We start from the raw sequence: 21,889 nt of genomic DNA on the forward strand, positions 1-21,889 counted from the left end.
AGTGCCAAGGATAGCTTTTGTGTTGGAGCTTCGACAGTTCCTTTATCCATTATTATTTAAAATAATAATACAATAAAGGCATGATCGGAAATTAAAATGAATACTTTAATAAGAACTGGCACCGATATTTTAAAAATATCTTTAGGTTTTACGCAACGATTAAATTCGCAGTACAGTTGGTAACCCCCTTCTTTTCCTCCCTTTCCTTCTTGCTCTGGATCAGCCATAGCCATGTTGTCACAAAGCTAAGAATAGCTCAGCAACACGTTGTATCCCCATATTGCCTTGCAGCTGCACTGAACTCCACGCCCATATACCCAGTGCACACTGGGGCCTGATTATACTCTGAGGAGGAGGCAGCTTAAAAAGATAAAAGGACGGCCTATAAGCTCTGACAGTTGAATACAAGATCCTGCATTTACTGCTCTTGGCTGTTGTTTCTTTGTACTTTTCCCCCTAGCAATAAAACCAGTGTCGATTTCAGAAAGTCACTGCAAAATCACAAATTTCTTATTTTAAGTGTTAATACAGATATTTAACATCAGTGCATCCATAATGTATTGCAAGAGGGAGCATTTGAATGTTACTGTATGAATCATATGTTCCACCTCAATCTGAAGTGTCCCATTAACAGAATATTTTAGTACATCAGTGTAGCTTGTGGTGACCACAAATGTATTTGCTGTCGACCCCCCCCCCCCCCCCCCCCCCCCAAAAAAAATATATGTAGTTAAAAGGCCCATATATAAAGAATTCTAATGAACAAAAAAATGACACTTTTCTAAACATTTATAACTCATCTAAAAGTGACAAAATTTACATATGCTGCCCACAAACATTTTCCAGTATTTCATTCTCTGAAAAAGGAAATGAAAGCTCATCACTTGGTGACAACAGCTGCTCTTATTATGTGTATTTCAGGTTTGCATAGCTACAAAAGCACAGTGGTATTCAATCACTTATGTTTTATTTCTGTTACATAAAGACAGAGCCAGATCATAAAAAAAAAAATCACAAACTCCACCTGCCTATGCCTACGTTATTAACTTAATGTTGGCAGTAACACACAAAGGTGCTTTTTATTTTAGTTCCCTGCGCCCCCTTCTGTTCACTTGTCATAACAGTCATGTTGTCCTCTGCTGATCAGAATCCAGGACTTGATAAATGTCACTGATTTACAGTTGATCGAATAATGCAGCATCAGTTCTTTTAAATGTCCTGACATGTTGCAAGTGTAAACATGCAGTTTATTTATTATAAAAAAAAAAGGGCAAGAAACAGAGCTTACTTTCTAATAAATATATTTAGGACTTAGCTGAGTAGCCATTTTTTTATACAAAGTTAATGTTTTTACAGCAAAACTTGAAAACTGGGCTTTTGTAAAGATGGTTAAATACAATTTCCCATGCATGTACTATCAATGCACATATGGATGTGTTATCAGTTTGAGCATTTCCAGTACAGCTCCTCAAACTGTTATTATAACCCTTAGTCACAAGTTACAAAGTATATACATCATTTTGCTTCTGTATTCTCACACACTAAATTTTAAGCGTTCAGCTGATCAGTCGTTCTTATTTTCTTTGACCCTTCTGTGCCATGTTCCCGCCTCCTCTTCTGTCTGTGCTTCTGACCTTCTTCTTGCCTGAACTGGTGCCTGTTGTGGGGAAAAAAAACCATCACATGCATCACTGGTCACTTCTGCATGTGATTGTCATGCTTTAAAAAGGCTGAGTTACTTCCAGAGATAATTTAAGGTCATCAGCACTCTGCAGATAGAAATTTGGTGGAGAATAAAATATAATATATTTTAGTTTTAGTAATGTGTTTATGGGAATTTTTGACCATTCTTCCAGAAGCACATTTGTGCTTTGCATTGCGTTTGGTGATGTAAGGTCTGGATGCAGCTGCTCGGCCATGGAAATCCATCACATGAAGCTCTTAATGCACTGTTCTTGAGCTAATCCAAAGGACACATGAATTTTGGAGGTCTGTAACAACTGTCTGTGCAGAAAGTTGGTGACTTGTACACAATCTGTGCCTCAACACCTGTGATTTTACATGGCCTACTGCTTTGTGGCTAAGTTGCTGTCGTTCCCAATCGCTTCCACTTTGTTATAATACCAATAACAGTCGAATGTGGAATATTTTGTAGTGAGGAAATTTCACAACTGGACTTGTTGCACAGGTGGGATTCACTGAGCTCCTGAGAGCAACCCATTCTTTCACAAACTTTTGTAGAAGCAGTCTGCATGCTAAGGTGCTTGATATTATGCACCTGTATTCACTTTAGGCAATACAGTGTGTGGATATCAGGTGCAGTGAAGAGCTTTGTGAACTAACCTGGACTGCCAGCGTCGACCGCTGTTCCACACTCTTCCAAAGGAAGGAAGCCAGTTGGCGTCTGTATGTGAGCTGTGATCAAAGTTGGCCCCCACTCTGTTTGGAGGAAGCTTCCTCAGCTTCTCTTGCTCCTCTGGCAAAAGACAGATGGGATTATACTCCAATCACAGAGATTTTTAACTGGTTTAATACAAGTTTATGTGAATATGTTATTTTTATCACTCAAACTAACTGCCGGTGCAGTAGCTGGCCACATTTGGCCATTATGCAACTTCATGCTTGTAGTTCTAGTGTTTGTGAAGGTGCAGCAGTAATAAATACATTTGAATTTATTGCTTTTCCTAAATGACAGCGATGCAATAAATGGCCGTAAGGAAAAAGTAAAGGGATAAAAACAGCAGATCACAAAATGCTCCTGACTGCCCAAAAAAAAAACCTGTTCAATTCATGGGAATATGTCTAATTATTTCAATATAGTATCCTTCTTACTGTGCTTGAGGAACTCTTGGAGTGATGGGCCAATCTCTGGCTGTGCAGCAGCTCCGGAGGTCCCTTCCAGGGGATCATCTTGAAGCCAAGGAGGGACGGCACCTACGGCACACAGAGGTTATACTGCTTTATCAAGCAGACAAAAGAGTTTCCTGCAAAAGCTTTAAGTGTGAAACACACAATACGAAACCGGTAAACAATTGATTAACTTATGAGAAACCAAGGTTTGTCCACTGATGCACAATATAGTCAGAGCAAAACCATTAATCACTTATTTTTAATCCATCATGCAATATGATTGAGCAGGTGTTTGGTTGCAAAGTTATGTAAAATTTTAGAGACAAGAAGTCCTGCAGCAGATGGTGTGGTCTCCAGAGAGCTCGAATCAAGATCACGAAGAGTCAGAAGGCACCGAGACAGACTAAGCCTATCTATCTGCCAGCCTATCTATGAACAACAGTGAGTCAGGATTTAAAAAATATACTATGAAATCCTGTGGATGGCTCATTTTGGAGATAATTTGTCTGAATTTCAGGAGTGGGACCACACCTCATATACCTCCCCTTCCGGTTCTCTGTCCATATTTGCCCTTCTACACTACAAGCTGTTTGTTCTCAATTATGTCAAATCTAAATGAGGTGGTCTCAGCTAGCGAACTGTAACAGTGGGCAAAAAAAACAAATCAAGTGTCAAATCAATAATAGTAATGTGTACGCAATGGCCACTTTGTGAGGGTTTCTTTTCAGCTGCTCATTAACGCAAATATCTAATCAGCCAACCACTCGGCAGCAACTCAGCGCATTTAGGCATGAAGACACGGTCAAGACGACCTGCTGAAGTTCAAACTGAGCATCAAAATGGAGGTCCAACTACTACCAAGGAGTGTCCACAGTAACAGTTTAACAGTAACTCTCAAAAGCAGTGCTTCCACTGATGCTGTTCACAGTGAATTTGTTCACAATGCAAGTTCTTTTTTTCTGTTGTTTTGGCCACCCACATATATTTTTTCAGCACCACATGAAGTCATACATCACTGTACCTGTATGAACGTTTCCACTGTTTGATGAATCCTGTAAAGGAGAAAACAAGCGATAATGTGAGGTCACCGCAATTGTACGAAAAGTTGACACCACAATGTAAAACAATTAACTGATTTAAAGTTAATACTTTCTAAATAGTAGCTGTCAGTCTACCTGATAACCTATGAATGTCAGGCTTTGTCCTACTGATGTCCACGGCATTTCAACCATTGAGTCGACAAAGCTGCTCCCCGCCTGCTGGTCTGAACCTTGACACATGAATTGAGAGCTGCTCCCCAGACAAACAGGTGATCCCCAAACAAACAAAAGTCATTTGAAGTGTGATTGATGACACAGTGTAAAAAGGCTACAGTGTTGCAGATGGGACAAGGGTTTACCTGACAGCATCCTCTACAGACGTGTCTGTGCCGTTGGGTCCGTTCAACAACTCGGGCTCTGCATCACGCTGATATTGATTCAGGAAAAGCCAACAGTGGTTCACAGAGGAAGTCTGACATCTAATCATTTTTCACCTCAGCTTTTATCATCACAAACCTTACACATGACATTACCCAAAATGTTAACAAACTTTTCTCTTCATGCCCTTGGGAACCAAAAGTTAACCACCTGCACTATTCTTAAGAGTTAAGAATAGTGCATTCTTAAATGAAAACAACAATGAATGCCACAGTGATGGATACTGCCACTGCATCGTTGGAACACAAACCTCTAAAAGAGACTGTAAGACCTCCTGGCGATGCTTTTCCCGGGCTCGTATATGCTCAGCTTGCTGCGGCCATGAAAAAAAAAGAAAAGAAAAAACTAATTACCATCAAATATCACAAATGTGGATAATGTACCATTCCATAAGACACTTTAGCAATGCTGAAAACAGCTCTTTGGATGATTATCAGGTCAAAATTTCAATATAACTTTGGTTTATGGCTGTAATTAACTACATCTGCATGTTAGTGCTAATTAGCAAACGTTAACATGCTGGCAAAATAAATTAAGATACCAAAGAGGAAAGATCAGCATTTAAGCCCCATCTATGTTACTATATTAGTATGCTACTGTTAGCATTTAGCAATACTGTGCTTTAATAATCCAAAAACAGCACAGCTGTATGTAGATTTAAATATGATGTTGCAATACCTGTTTAATGAATTCATCCTCCTTCTCCACAAATGATTCCAATGCTTTTGCTACCTCAGCTTTAAACCTAAACAAAAATACACAATGCAGATGAAGTTTATTTCACACACGAACTTTAATAACATCTAACTACTTCAGGCTCAGTAGGCTTACCTTTCAGTTTCCTCCTCTGTGATGATGACCTTGTCTCTAAACTTTGGGTCGGCTTTATTTTCCCACCAGAACTTGTGCGTATTCTTCTTGTGTTCTGGGCTGAAATCAAATATATTTGGAAAAATGTAAATTTAGTCTCATATAAATTCATATGAAAAAAAAGGAGGCATATTCTATTAACCTAGGAAATGCTTGAGAAATGTATCCTGTGTTGATAATGGGTCTTTGTGACCCTCTGGATATATTACATATTTTGCTGGAGAAAAAGGAAATACAACCCCTGCAGTGAACAAAGATTAAGGCACTCTCCATATGCAGGTTTAGGAATCACTTTAAAACTGAACTTGCCATGTTTGCACATAAACAGGAAGAAATGGAAACAGTAAGTCAGGCCCCAGTGTTTGCTTCCTGATTGTGTCTTATCAGTCACTACAGGACCTTCCCTGTTTGATCACAAAGAAGCAACTAACCCTCTGCTTCCCATTTATACTAGCATGTGTATGCACAGATATGTGGTCAACTAATAGGCGTTAAAAGGCATTTTCATATGGATAATTTTATCAGACTGTGTTGAAACACTTGTCTGGACACTGATCACTTTAAAACAATAAAAAAAAATTGCAGCATACCAAACAAGGAAAGGATTCAAAGTGCTTTCAGACAAAAAAAAAGAAATATCATAAATAAATCCTTATCAAATAAGACTTACGTGGCCATATGTTCCAACAAGCCTCCATAAAGGACAGTCATGTTGCCGTCTGTAACGTTTCTCTGAATTTCACACCCACAGCAGTAGCACCAGAATGTCTGCTTGTGCTGGGTGCAATCAAACTTTTCTACTTGGGCTTTCTTAAGTGTCCGGCGAGCTTCCTTCACCTGGGAGACAGTAGATGAAACAAACATAGAAGCTAAAAACTCTGACTGGAATTAAAAACAGTTGCATACAACTATACTGTTGTAATTAACCTTTAGCTTCATGAATTTTAAAATTATATCAGCTTGGAAGGTGTAGTTTGCTGTGCTGTTGAATTATATTGGGTTATATATGTATGTATGTTTACTATTACATGTTCCAGATACACAAGAGGGAACAAAACAAAAGAACTAAAAACTTTGAGCAGGAAAAGCCAACAGTGGTTCACAGCAGAAGTCTGATTAGCTTTGTCAACTCACACCTGGAAATCAAATGACATTTACTAATTGGCAGCAAGTCAGTGTTTTTCTGCTGTATTGTTTCAGATCAATACTCTTCTGGCTAAATGTATGATAATGTGAAAAAGCTCTGAGGGACTTGGAAATAGTTTTACAATGAAAATGTGCTCGTATTTGTTTCCCTGATATAAAAATCAATAATCAAGAAAACTACAAAGCAAATATTAACATCTGCATCTCCAACTACTGTGTATATACAAATGAAATAAGAAGAAAATTTCAGACATGGCAAAGACCTATAATATGTACGTATGCACATTACAATATTTGAAGCTGTATATGTGAACTGTTCAAATGTTTGTTCAAAATTCATTGTTTTAAGGAACTACTCGTAAACCTTACTGATAAAATGCAGTGACTTCAAAAGTCTTACTGACTAAGTCATGGAAACATGATGGAGATGCATTAAATTACATAAATTATAGGAACAATAAATCTGCAGGTGATGTACATAAATGTAATATACATGTAATGACAATAATAAACCAGATTCTATTACTCAAAAGCATAGCAATATTAACGTTATAGGACTATATAGACCTTCTGCAAATGACACATTTTATGATCAGTTTACAAAAATCCTTAATGAGTGTAATCATAACAGAGCTAATTCTTATGGGTGATTTGAATTTAGATTGGAAAGACAAATTAAAGAGAAAAAAGCTAAAAAGTATAATGGACAAATATAATTCAATTACTGTAATCAAAAAAAGGAAAAAAAAGCAGGCAAATGTTTTTAATTGTATTCCAAAAGGTAGGCAAGCTGCATTTAGTAAAGAAATACATGCTCTGAAATGAAATTGCATAATAATATCTCTAAAGAGCTTGAGAATTGTTGCAACATTTTCATTGATAAATTAATTCTGTAAAGAATCATTTTAAGGTTCAGAATAAAAGCAGAAGAAACTTGGATGATGAAAACCAATAGAATCTCAGGAGTAAGAAGGAAAATGCACTTAAAAAAGAGCTATTACATCAAAAATGGGCATAGGCTCAATTTTATGGTCACTAAACCATTGGAGTCTCTTTATAATCAAACTTTTATTTGAGTTTTGAGCATTTCAATTAAATTATTTTCCAGTATATGGTAGGTGTTTAAGATTTTAAATAGTCTGGCCCCTCCTCCACTGCTTCACTGTTTTAACTTTCACACAGGAGAATCCATCAAAATCACAAGAATATTGTCAACTGAAGACTGCACTGCACCTTTTTTTAATCACTCTTGTTTTGTGCAATCAGCATTCTCTCAGCTTAATTGAATGCACTGCCTGATATCATTAAGAACTGCAGCTCTAAAAACAGACTGAAAGACTCTCGGACTTGTAAACATTGGTATGTTTTTTTCTTGTTTGGTGCTTATGGGTGTGTGTTTTGCGATTTCCTTTTTGTCATCTTTTATTGTTGCAATACTTTGCATGGAATCTGCCAGGGAACTGCAGATGCCAATTAGCTTTAAGCTAACTCTTTCACAATGTACCAAATGGTAACATTTATGTTAATATTAAACATGGTCCCTTTTCAAATAAAATCAATACAGATAAAGAGGTAAAGATATATAAATGATATATACAGTATTTTGTATATACAAGAAAAACTATATAAATTATAGAAAAATAAATAATATTGTATTGTTACAAAGCTATCCAAATAATACCACGTGTTACATATAAAAGAATCTTAGACTACTCAATCAGAAGAAGGCCACATTATCTCTGGTGCTTGAAAAAGGCAACTGGACTTTTTTAAGTTTCTTGAAGATGTTTCACCTCTCATCTGAAAGCTCCTTCAGTTCTAAAAACCAAATGGTGGAGAGACCCAGGTGGGGGGTGTTCCCTGGAGGTGGTCGTTGACCCACTATTGTTTATGTGCATAATCACATGAGCCAAGGTGTGAAAAAGGGTGTGGGTCATTACAATCAGTGGTTTTGAATGACACCAATGTGGGACTTCCCCCTACTCTATCACGTGCCCTATTGATGTGATCTGAAGAAAGGTGTGAGTCGGGGTTGAGGTGTCTGGGATGGGAGCGCAGGACTGTACTGTAGATGCAGTTGGTGTCATCAGCCACCACTTCTATTCTTCTCAATCCAAAATGTGAACACTGGCATCCTTGAAAGAGTGTCCTTTAGGTGCAGATGTACAGCTGAGACTTGTCTTGTCAAGGTGGCTTTTCTATGTTGTGCCATGTGTTTGTGGAGTGGCTGTTTGGTTTCTCCAATGCAGATGTCCGAGGACTCATCACTGCACTGGACAGCATACACTATGTTGGTTCGCTTTTGTCAACGACCACCTCCAGGGAACACCCCCCCACTAAGGTGTAAATACCTGGGTCTCGCCATCATTTAGTTTTTTTAGAACTAAAGAAGCGTTTCGGATGAGAAGCTCAGGTGCCTTTTTCAAGGCCCAGAGACTACCATGACCTGTATGATTGAGAACCTACACAGTTAAACCAGGCCATATTATGTATGTTGTGCTGGTGTTAATCAAGTTATGAATAGTGATGTACCTCATGGTGGCCGTTCTGTAGCCTTAAAATATACATATAAAGGTGGTAACAGGAGTATAATATTTCGCTGCACAGCCTGCTAATCAAATTTTTAAAAATCCTAATGTTACTCAGAAGGAAAGCATCTCTTGTATTTTGGCGACAGTTTGCATCTATCGTTTCTATCCGGGTTTGATCAAACTGCACAAGATGAAAAAGACCACTTAAAATATCAAATAGCAGCTTTTTTTTTTTTAAATAGCTGACTATAACCTGCTTACCTTTTCTATGAATTTAAGGAGAACCACTCTGAGTCTACTTTGATGAGTTTTTCCAAAGATGTGTCCCTTCCCGTTGAATGTTGTTTGTCTACAAACAGCACAGTAGTATGCACCCATTTAGATCTCGTCGAAGATACCAAACATATACCGAAGTCGTGATGAAGCCAGATCTGAGCTAAAACCAAATGTATCCGTTTTATCTTTGTTGATTCCGTATCCACCTTCTCTCTCTCTCAATGTTCCCACAAAGCTTAGCGGAAGTTAGCGTTTGCTACAGGACATAGTTCCGTCTCGAAATGCTTCCCCCTGAAAGCAGGGGAACAGGCTCACGGTTAAGAAAAAAGTTCTCACCTTTTTTAAAATTTTCTTTCATTGGTATTTATTATTGATATTTTTATTATTATACGAGATATTGGTGATATTTAAAGCGATCATAGACAGTAGATACACATTCCTTATATTCAATAAAATGGCAGCAATTTAAAGCGGAACGAAGAACTCCCTGGCCCCTTTTCCACCGACCGGGAGTGTTTGAAGTATAACCTGTCTCATTTGATGCTACGGAATGACATCAAGCAAATTTGAGCAAGAAACAACATCCCGGTCCCAAGTTATGATTGGCAGTCACTTTTTTGGCAGCCCAGAAATGGGATGTGTTCAGTTATAACGTCCCTTTAAAGTAATTTCTGCAGTTATAAGGGAGTGTTTGAAATACAACCTGTCTCGTATGAAGCTTCACAGTGACATAAAGCAAATTTGAGGAAGAAACTAAATTTTTGTCTCAAGTTATGACTGGTAATCACTTCTTGGCAGCCTGGCCATTTCACATTTTATGGATGACAAAGGTGATATATTATCATTGAATGAATTTTGTTTGAAATTCAATCTTATTTTTGATGTCAAAACTTATAACAAGTTGATAAAAGCATTCCCAACTCCTCTTAAAGCTATGGTGAGAGAAGATGTGTGTCACTCAAAAATCTCCCCTGCTCTGAGTCAACTGTATATAGAAGATATAGACTTTAAAGATAAAAAAAAAATGACAAACAAGTTTACTCGGAGAGTTTTACAAAAGGAATTGTACCCTGGTCAAGTTAAACGGCAGTATATTCTTAAAGGTTTTGAAATATATTTTTTCCTAATTTTAAAAATTGTATCTATCTCTTTTCCCCTACCTCCAAAAGTAAAGGAAGTCCATTTTAAAATTCTAAATGACATTTGTCCAACTAATGTTTTTCTAAAGTCTAAATTCAAATTTGATACTGCTGGATGTACATTCTGCCATAATGAAGAGGAGGATCTAGATCATCTCTTCTTTCACTGCTGTGTCATTCAAGACATGTGGAGCAGGATGTGGGAATGGCTCCACGCTCAGGGAATTGAACTGCCAGTACTGAGCCTAATGATAATTAAATTTGGTATATATTTTTAAAACTCCAACACAGAATTTTTAATTAATAACTTAATTTTATTGGGAAAATTTTTTGTTCATCAATGCAGATTCTTTAAAGTCAATCCAAATTTAGATAGTTTGAAGAATTTCCTAATATGTTTCTTTGAGTCTCTAAAGATGGTTAAAAGTAAAACTGCCCAACGACTTTATTCTTTGATTAGCAATTTTGATTTGTTGTAAACCTCGATGTTTGTTCCTTGTTATTTAAATGCCCCCCTTTTTTAAAAAAATTATTATTATTATTAATTAATTATTTTTCTTCCTGTTACTGTCTCTAATAATCTGCATATGTACCACTCAGCCTGTGAGATCTAGTTGATACTTTATTTCCGATATTGTTACCTTGATTTGTCTGTAAATCCTTGTTCTAAAAAAAAAAAAAAAAAAAAAAAAACTTCTTGGCAGCCTGGAAAAGCTGCGTGCTCCCGCGGACCGCGTGAACGCGGTGCAGCCGCACCTTTAAAGAGTTGCGCGCGCGCTCCAGCAGTCTGCAATCGATTTCTGGCAGCCAATCACTTTTTGGCACAACCTCGGCACCTCGGCGGTGGAAACGTAGCACCTGATTTCCACTGTTGGGACACTGTACCAAAACAGCGAGAGCAGGGGCGTGAGATCAAATGGTTTAGTCGAAAATTGTTAGAAACAACTTTACTGTTATATAAACGCGCCAACTATAATTAAGCAACGATGTCTTCAGTTCAGAGTTTTAGACAGTTTATCAGTGAGCGACTCGCTGCTGTTGCGGAGGAAATATTAAGAGTGTTTGAAAAAACTCTTGCCGAGTACGAGGAACAAATCAGCTGTCAGCGCATGCAGCAGGCTGTCGTTTGGGAACCTGAAATAAAGCTACACAGAACAGGTATGTGAAACCATATCAGTGAAAAATCATTGTAAACAGGTCGTATGGAGTGATGAATCCAAATTTAAAATTTTTGGTTCAAGTTGTCATATCATGTCTGGAGCAGGACAGGTGAGAGGTACAACAGTGAGTGTCTACAGCCATCTGTAAAACTCGGTGGAGCTTCTGTCATGGTTTTGGGCTGGATTTCAGCCAATAGTGTTGGGATCTCATCAAAATTAATGGAATTTTGAATGCAGAAAAATACATCAGGTTTTGATCCACCTTGCAGTGCCTTCTGGAAAGCAGCTGATTGGCAACAGTTTCATTTTTCAGTGTGACAATGATCCCAAACACCTGGACAGAAAAGAAAAGCACTCAATGGAACGCTATCAGTGATTGATTGGCCTCCCAAAAGCCTGGACCTCAGCAATATTGATGCAGTGTGAAATCATCTTGACAGAGAACAGAACAAAACATCCAAAGAAGAGCTTTGAACATCCTTCAAGAAGCCCAGAGAACTATTCCTGAAAACTATATAAAGAAATCACAAGAAAGCATACCAGGGAGAGTTTGGGCTGTGCTGAAGAATAAATGTTGTCATGTTAAATATTAATTTTAAAGCTAATTAAAACCATTCAAACTACATTTTTTTCCATATGTACTGCATTTTCATTTATGTTTGTATGTTTCAATAAATTTCTGCATCCTTTTCCCATTATCCTACCAAAATGGTTCACATCTTTTGCACTGCACTCTAACTTTGGCTGCTTCTTCTTCTTTTTTCTTTTCTTTTCTTTCTTTTTTTTTTTTTTTTGCTCCAGAACATCCTCAGCAACACATGTGTAAGGAAGGGGTCCTCTGTAACCAGGACTGGATCTCTAGTCTGGACCAAGTGGAACCAAAATCCCTGCAGATGAAACAGAAACCGGAAGAGTTCAAAGAGCATCTTACACTGAAGCAGAAGACTGATTCCTTTACCCCACTTCTTATTAATCAGAAAGGAGACAACACTGAAGATCAGCATCTGTGTTTGAATCCTGTTGAAGCTCAAGGTGCAGCAGATGAATCCGTAGTGAGAATATTTATTAAAAACCCAGAGGAGTCTCAACCAAACACTGACCACGAGCTTCCCTTTAACAGCTCTCCTTTAGCTGATAGCCATGATCATGAAGGGGGCAAACATGGAGACTCTATATCAGCTACAAATCCAGAGACAAGACAACAAATGGCACATCACAAAGCCAATTATTCAGCGGTTCACTCAGGTCAAAAGTCTTTAAAATGTGACACATGTGGGAAAGTGTTTCAGCATGAACCAAGACTAATCAGACACCTGAAAATCCACACATGCGAGAAGCCATATTCTTGCAGCGTCTGTGGGAAAGCATTTAGTGAGATGTCAGTATTGGCAGTTCATAAAAGAATCCACACACGTGAGAAGCCGTTCCCCTGCAACACTTGTGGGATTAGATTTAGGAATGCATCAGCTTTGACAAGGCATATGAGAGCACACACAGATGAAAGGCCTTACCTCTGCAGCACCTGTGGGAAAAGATTTAGAGATGTAACCGTTGTGAAAAGGCACATGAGACTCCACACAGGTCAGAGCCCTTACCTTTGCAACACCTGTGGGAAGAGATTTTGTCAGCTGTCAAGCTTAAAAAGCCACATAAGAATTCATACAGGTGAAAAGCCATTTTCTTGCAAGATATGTGGGAAAAGTTTTAGATATAACGGGGATCTGTCAGTCCACATGAGAAGCCACACTGGTTAGGGGACATTGTGCTTGCAAAATATGAATGGGAATATTCAGTTTTTGCATAAGAACCCACAACTCTTCTGTGTGCAAAGTTGCTGTTATTGTAAATGGTCAGCCTGTTGAATTGAGATTTTTTTTTCTTCTTTTTATCAAATCTATATATTGATTTTCATCATCTTGATAGAATTTTCCTAATTTTGAGTCTTAACTTAAAATTTTGGGCTAAAACACTAACAGATTGAACACAATGTTTCTTTGTGATGTCATGATGTCAGAGACTGTTAATGACATTTATTCCATTGCTATTTAAACTGGTGTTACATTTATGGTTTATATGAATGGGGAAGCTACAGAGTTATCAAAACTATATTAAAAGTTGTGCATTCAATGATCTGCCTCTAAATGAATGCGAGTAATACATTTTTAAAATATAATTATCATATATCTCTTCTAGAAATGAAGGTCTCCTACTTCCTAATGTAAGAATGGAAAATGAAGAGATTTAAAACTGCAATTATAATCTTTTCATCAAGATTTCAGATTAGGAGGGTGGCATCAAAAGTGACATCAGAGCACTTTTACTGAGTGATGTTTAATTATAATATGCAAGATGTGTTTCAGGGTTGCGAGTTAGTTGTTGGAGGTTAAGGTAAAGTAGAGAAACTTGAAAACTCTGAATTTGTGAGCTATCTAATAAAAAATTGAGGCATTTGTACTTTATGTTACTGCATTTTACATACTGTCTAGTAGGGATGGCAGTGGACCTTTTAACCAGAGTGTTTAACACAGTCTTGGGAGAATGAGAGGACACCTGAGGAATGGAGAGTAAGTGTACTGGATATAGTCAACAAGCAGCAGTATGCATTATGCTGAGAAGAAGCACTACAGGTGCATTGTTTGCTCTGAGAGTGTGGATGGAGAAGTATAGAGAAGGTCAGAAGGAGTTTCACTGTGGCTTTGTGGATCTAAAGAAAGATGGGGTGCCAAGAGAGGAACTGTGGTACTGCCTGAGGAAGTCAGAAATAGCAGAGAAGTCTGTGAGGGTGGTGCAGGACGTGTATGAGGACAGTGAGACTGGTGAGGTGTGTGGTAGGAGTGACAGATGGGTTCAAGGTGGGGGTGGGATTTCCTCAGGGATCGGCTCTGAGCCCCTTCTTGACAGCAGTGGTGATGGACAGGCTGACAGATGAGATCAGGCAGGAGTCTCTGTGGACTGTGACGTTCATAGATGGCACTGTGATCTGTAGTGAGAGTAGGGAGCAGGTGAGCGACAGCCTGGAGAGATGGAGGTATGAGAAGAATGAAAGTCAGTGGAAGCAAGACAGAATAGATGCATGTGAATGAGAAGGAGAAAGGTATAAGAGTGAAACTGCAAAGAGCAGTGATAGTGTAGGTGGACAAGGTTAAATACCTTGGGTCAAACATCCAAAGTAACAGACAGTGCACAACAGAGATGAAGAAGAGAGTGCAGGCAGAGTGGAGTGAGTGGAAATGAGTGTCAGAGGTGATTTGTAACAGAAGGATAGCAGCAAAAGTGAAAGGGAGGGTTGCAAGACCTGCGATGGTGTATGTGAATTCATGGGACAGAGGGTGCCGAAAATGGAGCTGCTGAGCAGGAGGAAAAAGAACACCACAGAGAAGATTCATGGATGTAGTGAAGGAGGACCTACAGAGGGCTGGTGTGACAGAGGAGGATGCTCGTGATAGTGTGAGATGGAGACTGAGGATCCACTAAAGGGAGCAGCTGAAAGAAGAAGACTGTACTACATTTGACACATAAAGACATTTTAGTTGTTTTGCATCCACTTAGCAGTTAGTTACTGAGATTTTTCCATACAGAAACCTCAGATGAGCTAAAAATGATGAATTGTTGAGGTATCCATCAATATATTAATGGGTTTAAATTAGGGATGGGACTTCAACGCGTTAATTTCGATTAATTAATTATGGGGAAATTAACGAATTAAAAAATTTAACGCATTTTAATTGCACTTTGCACCGGAACGTTTCTCAGGGCATGGGTTCCAGTTTTTTGGGTTTTTTTTGTTCCCAGCAGGCCTTCTTTATTATTTTTCATACAAAAAAACGCCCAATAAACAGAACAAGTCCACTATAAAAGGTAAAACAATTATACAAAAAATGAGAGAAGCAACAGTACATGTTAACATCTTTCTTCTGATGATATTCAAGTTGAAAATCATCACTTTAAAGGACATAAGTGATTATTCTCAGCTTGTTTTCACCCCCCATGCTAGCCATAAGGAGGCTGCAGTGCACTGACACTAATACAATGTGAGGCACTGTGCAAGAAGTAACAGTCAGTCCCTCATGCACAGGGAACAGTATGAACTAACTAGGTTTCAGCATGCAGATGGCCACTAGTGCACAAAACTACAATCAGAACAGAATCTACAGGCTAAAATCAAATCAACTCCAATTCACTGAGAGCACTTTACAGATCTGAGGATGAAGGGACGCTCACTGAGCCACAGCACAAGGAAGCAGCTGATCACTAAGATCTGTTAAAACCCTTGCTGCACTTTGTTTTTTTCCTTGCAAAATAAGTGTGTTGACCTCTGATCTTTATTATGTCAGCTCTTTGGGTCATTCTCCACACATACAGCCTTTTTATGGTCCACGTCTGCTGTTGTGGAACATAAAAAGCTTGATTGTACAAAGATGAATGCAGAAGACCAGCATGTCCCTTCAAACTGGACTTCTACACCCCCCAAAAGTCACGGTTTATTTGCTGCTCCCTCTCAAAATGTTTGGCCATTCCTCCGATGCACAGAAAAATACTGAGGTGCATTATGACAATGAATTGGGTATTATTGATGTCACCAGAGCTGATACCTGATGCTTTTCCCCTTGGAATCAGTTCAGAAAACAGTTAAGATCCTTCTGCTGAGTGACTAATGGATTAACTTTTTTTTTCACTTTAAAGTACATCCTGTCTCAGAAACCCAACTGGTAGCCATGTGACCAAAATGCTGACACGCCTTGTCAAATAGGTAAAAACAGATACTTTTACGGCATCTCATCAGTTAATGTTAGCTACACTGGGCTTGTCCTTTTCTTACCAATACTCTCAGCCAGGGGCGTGTTGGCCATCGTGAGGTTTCCCGAACGTTTCAGGCCGGACCGGCCAAGAGTTTTTTTTTTGTTTTGTTTTTTTAAGGACGTATCGCGGCTGCCACCCAGCGGACTGGATGGAAACTGCAACATGTCTTCTTTAAACGGTTATTTAGAGGGTTTTTGTTTAGAGGAAGCGTCGCGGCTGCCACCCAGTGGACTGGACGGAAACTGCAACATGTCTTCTTTATACGGTTATTTCAAGGGTTTTTGTTTTGATCAAGCGTCGCGGCTGCCACCCAGTGGACTGGATGGAAACTGCTACAAGTCTTCTTTATACAGTTTTTTAGAGGGTTGTTGTTTTTAAGGACGTATCGCGGCTGCCACCCAGCGGACTGGACGGAAACTGCAACATGTCTTCTTTATACGGTTTTTTGAGGGTTTTTGTTTAGAGGAAGCGTCGCGGCTGCCACCCAGTGGACTGGACGGAAACTGCTACAAGGCTTCTTTTTTTTTCTTTTCTTTTTTTTTTTTTATTGGACAAAAATGTACAAATCAACAAGTTAAGTATCACGTATAGCTTCCCGGCCCACGTTGTTCGCAGCCCACGAAGACTGCAAAGGCCGGAAGTGAGCGGCTAGCCTAGCAACGTGAGTGCGAAGCACAGCTGTGTAAAAGCAGCTGGTTAAACGGAGAACGAACTTTTTCTCCTTTTTGTGGTTTAATTTTAATTCTTTAATTCAAAATAATCTGTTAAAACAAGCATAACACATTTCAACATCAAGGAATACAGCTGAACAAATGATTAATTTCCAACTATATTGAGACATTAATGTTGAATAAAACTATCCAGTTATGATGCTTAACTTTATTTTCAGGAGTTTGCTTATCACAGGAGCACTTCCACCCTTCGTGAAGTTTAAGCTTATGTATATTGATTCATTCATCAACCAAACTTAAATTCATATTTCTCATGTTAAATATTGAAATGTGATTAAAATGCGATTAATTTCGATTAATTAATTACAAAGCTTCTAATTAATTCGATCAATTTTTTTAATCGAGTCCCACCCCTAGTTTAAATAAATAAAACCTTGAAGTGAGCTGATAACAAGGCAAAATTCCTTTCATGGATCATAACAATTATGCTTGTGAGTTCATCTCAATTTTCCTGGGAGCAGTATACTAACAATTGAAATATACAGACATTTAAACAGTTTGTTCTTATTTGTATTCATCTCTGCTCAGGCATCTCCTCGTTTTTATATGTTAAACAAAACCAACGTTTTATACATAATATTAATATAGAAATGTATAATATAAATATACATAATATAAACATAGAACTGTGCTGAATGAAAGCGGAATGAAAGGGTGAGCTCGCTTCCACGGCCGGATCTTAACAGTGTGACACCGAGCGGAAGTAAACACAGAAACTCTGTTAGTGGCGTTAACATCGAGTCCAACACAAGTACAATACCTGTAACAGGGCAATAATGCCTTCAGTTCAGCGTTTTAGACAGTTTTTCAACGAGCGACTTGCTGCTGCTGCTGAGGAAATATTCAGCGCCTTTGAAAAAACTATCCTCGAGTACGAGGAAGAGATCAGCCGTCAGCGGAAGCTGCTGGACATCGCCTGGAAACCTGCGGTGAAGTTACCCAGGATAGGTCCGTAACACCCTAATTATTACGTGTTTGCCTTTGTTTGCTGTTATATAATGGAGAATTTAGACTTGGATTAGATCCTAATGGCTTAAATCCGTAATGGATTGTTATGATTATCCCATCATTATGAGGTGATGTGGACCTGTCTGTTTCCACAATGTCTGTCGAGCCAAAATCAGTCTATGATCTTTTTTTATGAGTGTGAGAGAAGAGCTGGTGTTTTCAGTCCTTAAAAGTTTTTGATTCTGGACAAATCAAAGCTGAAGAAAATATGACAATTATTCTACAGCATGTGTCTAAAATATCAGTTTTAATTATATGACATTGAGTAGCAACTGTAGTGTTATTTACTTAAAATCCTCAGCTGGTAGTTTTCTCAGATTTTTAAGTGATTAAAGTTTCTCTCTGAATTTGCACTTGAAACTAAGAGAAACAGATTGGATTAAACACATCAGTGTAAAAATCTTTCAGAATTTGGGTGGGTACCAAAACTGTTTTTTTTCCTCTGTCATTGTGTAACCTTTTTTTGTATCACTTTCCCCTCCAGAGCTCCCACAGCAACTTGCCTGCAAGGAGGAGGAGGTTGTTGCCATTGACCACCAGCTCATTCACCAAGAGAGAAACTCCAGGTTGGACCAACAGGGCCCAGAGCTTCCACAGGTTAAAGAGGAGCTCTGTACTAGCCAGGACAGAGAGTATCTTGTACTGAAGCAGGAGACTGATACCTTTATGGTGCCTCATACTTATGAGAAAGGTTGCAACACTGGAGATCCGACTCTGTGCTTGAATCTGAGTGAATCTGAGAATCTAGCAGAGAAAGAGTCATTAGTCAAGATATCTATTAAAACCCCAGAGGAAGCAGAGCTAAATTCCAACCACCAGTTCTTCTCTCACAGTTCTTGTTTATCTAAGAGCCGTGAGATAGAAGGCAAGCCTGGAAATGCAGAGACAAAACCACAGAAGATACCTCTCAAAGGCAACTATGTACATAATCCTGCCATGTTGATGAATTACTGTGAAACACACACAAGCCAAAAGTCTTTCAAATGTGACACTTGTGGAAAAACATTTCCGTTTAATTCCAAATTGATCAGACACCTGCGAATCCACACGGGTGTGCGGCCATATTCTTGCAACATCTGCGGTAAAAGATTCAACCAGACATCCATACTGAACGTTCATAAACGAATCCACACAGGTGAGAGGCCATATTCTTGTAACATTTGTGGGAAGAGATTTAATCAGACGTCAATACTGAACGTCCATAAAAGAACCCACACAGGCGAGAAGCCGTATTCTTGTAACATCTGCGGTAAAAGATTCAATCAGAAGTCAATACTGGACGCTCATGTCAGAATCCACACAGGAGAGAAGCCCTTTTCTTGCAAAACATGTGGGAAATGTCTCAGAAGTCGTTCTAGTTTGCTGGTCCACATGAAAACACATAGAGGTGAGCAGCCGTATTCCTGTGAGCGGTGGGATGTTTCAGGTGTAACTATCTTGTAAGTCCATGTGTGAAGTCAAACTCGTACCAGACCGTCGCTAAAAGTAAAAGCAAATTATGTTGGATACAGTTCCAGTTTTGTGGTTCGAGACCAAAACACAGCAGGAATGCTTAATTGCAGCTCATAGGAACACATTTTCATAACACTTATGTACTTTCTGCAGCTCCCTTGTCAGAAGCGGTCGCTGCAGTGTATAGCACTGCGTGTTCTTTATTTGGCAGAATTTTGCACTGCATGCCCTTCCTGACGTAACCTTGAAGGGATTTGCGTCTCCGACTGGAATTAAACCAGCAACCTTTCACTTCCTAAGTGAATGTGTAAGCCATCACACTACAGAACATCATTAAAGCCCCCCTTACTGTATATGGTTGGCATATAGCCAACAAAGTGTCTTTGTAATGGGGATTTATGAGTTCCCCCCACTCTGCCTTGCAGATTGCTTGCAGAGCTCTGATATATCAAAAGCTGCTCCTTCCTGCCTCCAAACACATCTTTGGTGATTGTAGCTACAAAACCTCAGTTTTAATTTCATCTATCCACATCACTCACTTACCAAATGTCTTCTATAGATGGCTTCAGATGTTGACTTTTGTGATGAGGTTGCAGGTCAGGTCTTCTGACTCCTTCTATTCAGACCCTGTTGCTGCATTCGCTCACAGTAATGTATGATGCTCCTTCACTCCTGTGTCAGCAAAACCTTTCTGCAGCTCCTTTAGGGATTATGAATATAAGGGTTTGGAATAGTGGATTTTCAAGCTTGAAGTGCCTTCATATCTTTATATCCTTCCCTTGCATTGTTTACTTTTTACAGGTCTGCTCACAGTATTTGTCAGCTAGTGAAATTTCAGCTGACAAACTGTAATGACAGTTGTTGTTGTTTTGACGTAAGGCCTAGAGTTACTGAAGAGATGAGCCTTTACAAGAAGACATGCACATGTCACAATATCTGTATTAAAATATATATATCTATAAATGTAACAAAATGTGTGCCTGAATGTTTGTATGCAGCTGTATGTCTTCACCTCTGCAGCATGTGAGTTGCTGCTTTGCTTTGTAACTGTGTTGCTTTTTGGCGTTGTCTATTTGTTAAAGTTCAAAGCTAGAAGTATTATTATTATCATCAGGATTATTCAGTCTACCAGCTATTAAATCTGTCTGTAAAACACTGTTGAGAAACACCCATTACAATGTCTTACAACTCCAGCTGATATTTGGAGATATTTTGTTTGGCAAAGAACAAAAATGTTCACAGCTCAGTGTCACACAAGACGATAAAATTGAAATTCTCCCAGTTGAACTAAGTCGAGGAGCTGGAGTCAAATCCTGTTTGGTGTTACTGTTCTTACTGCTCCTGATTATTGTCCCATTGCATCATTTAGAAGCAAATGCAGTACGGCAGGCTGCCTGTCGGTGTATCAGTAGTTCTGCTGTAATTGTGATGAATGAGATACACTCAACTTGTGTTTGCTGATTACATCATATGTATATCTGTCTTCATCGTTTTAGTCTGAGTCTGCTTTACGTGGTTCGGCCCAGCCAAGCATTCATTAGGTTACATGTGTATGTTTCTACTTTAAGGTATCACAGTAAGTAAAGACCTTTACTGTATTAGTATTACAATTATTAGCATTACAATTTCCCTGTAAGCAAATGGCAGAAACAACAAAACTGAAGTACTCACAGAAGTTACAGTATTTTTTTTTTTTTCTTTTTTAGCTTGACTCTAGTAAGATTGTCTTCAAGATTTGAATTTAAATCTCGCTTGGGCACTTATTGTAGACAGACATGCAAATATACCATCACACACACACACACACACACACACATATACATACATACACATATATATCGGCTGACTTTGGCTAAGCCCTTGTAGTGCCTGCTGTAGAGACAACCAGTGAAGATACATGATGCTGGATCTAAATGTACAGCATGTTAATGTCTTTACCAAAGTTGCATGCTGTTTAAATAATGAAGTTAAAAGTTGCTGTTTAAAATTAGTCGAGGGGATCAAAGGAAGTAACAAGAAGCAATAATGACAGCATTGCCCGTTCAGTGTTCAACAGAGTCTCTAACTTGTTTTACTGTATTCATCAATGTTTAGAGATATTTGCATCAATAGTATTATAGTGTTTTTTTGTTTTATTTTTAAGTATGTGATCCTGAGAACCATCTGTGCACTCTGGAAGTCTGTGGTATTTTCTATTTAATCTTTTTCCTCTGCATTATTTGTTGCCTTGAGATTCCTGTGTAACTCTGATTATTTCATGTTACATTAAATGCTCAGTTTCACTAGATTGCGTGTGTGTTGCATTTTTGTCATCCCATCGCTGTTATGTTTCCAAAACATCCAGTTGTTCCTGGCACCAACAGCTTGAGGAAGTAGCCTCCACAACTATAACACACAAAATCTCTGTGTGTGTGCGTGTGTGTGTGTGTGTGTGTGTGTGTGTGTGTG

The 21,889-nt window shown here is 38.7% G+C and overlaps 2 protein-coding genes across 2 annotated transcripts; one reads left to right on the top strand and one right to left on the bottom strand.

The window, feature by feature from the left end:
• Positions 1–916: 916 nt before the first annotated feature.
• On the bottom strand, positions 917–9,413 carry cenatac (centrosomal AT-AC splicing factor). The gene is made up of 11 exons (XM_030737746.1): positions 9,137–9,413; positions 5,869–6,035; positions 5,160–5,258; positions 5,007–5,073; positions 4,579–4,641; positions 4,250–4,317; positions 4,026–4,140; positions 3,872–3,902; positions 2,833–2,934; positions 2,344–2,476; positions 917–1,657 (listed from the first exon to the last, which is right to left on the bottom strand). The coding sequence occupies exons 1-11, from the start codon at positions 9,251–9,253 to the stop codon at positions 1,549–1,551; spliced, it is 1,071 nt and encodes a 356-aa protein (XP_030593606.1). The 5' UTR covers positions 9,254–9,413; the 3' UTR covers positions 917–1,548.
• An 8,270-nt stretch (positions 9,414–17,683) lies between these two features.
• On the top strand, positions 17,684–21,667 carry LOC115785843 (zinc finger protein 841-like). The gene is made up of 2 exons (XM_030737745.1): positions 17,684–17,929; positions 18,474–21,667. Exons 1-2 carry the CDS (start codon positions 17,758–17,760, stop codon positions 19,430–19,432), a joined length of 1,131 nt encoding a protein of 376 aa, XP_030593605.1. The 5' UTR covers positions 17,684–17,757; the 3' UTR covers positions 19,433–21,667.
• The last annotated feature ends 222 nt before the right edge of the window (positions 21,668–21,889 follow it).

The sequence above is a fragment of the Archocentrus centrarchus genome, chromosome 9 (assembly GCF_007364275.1).
Source record: "Archocentrus centrarchus isolate MPI-CPG fArcCen1 chromosome 9, fArcCen1, whole genome shotgun sequence".
NCBI lineage: Eukaryota > Metazoa > Chordata > Actinopteri > Cichliformes > Cichlidae > Archocentrus > Archocentrus centrarchus.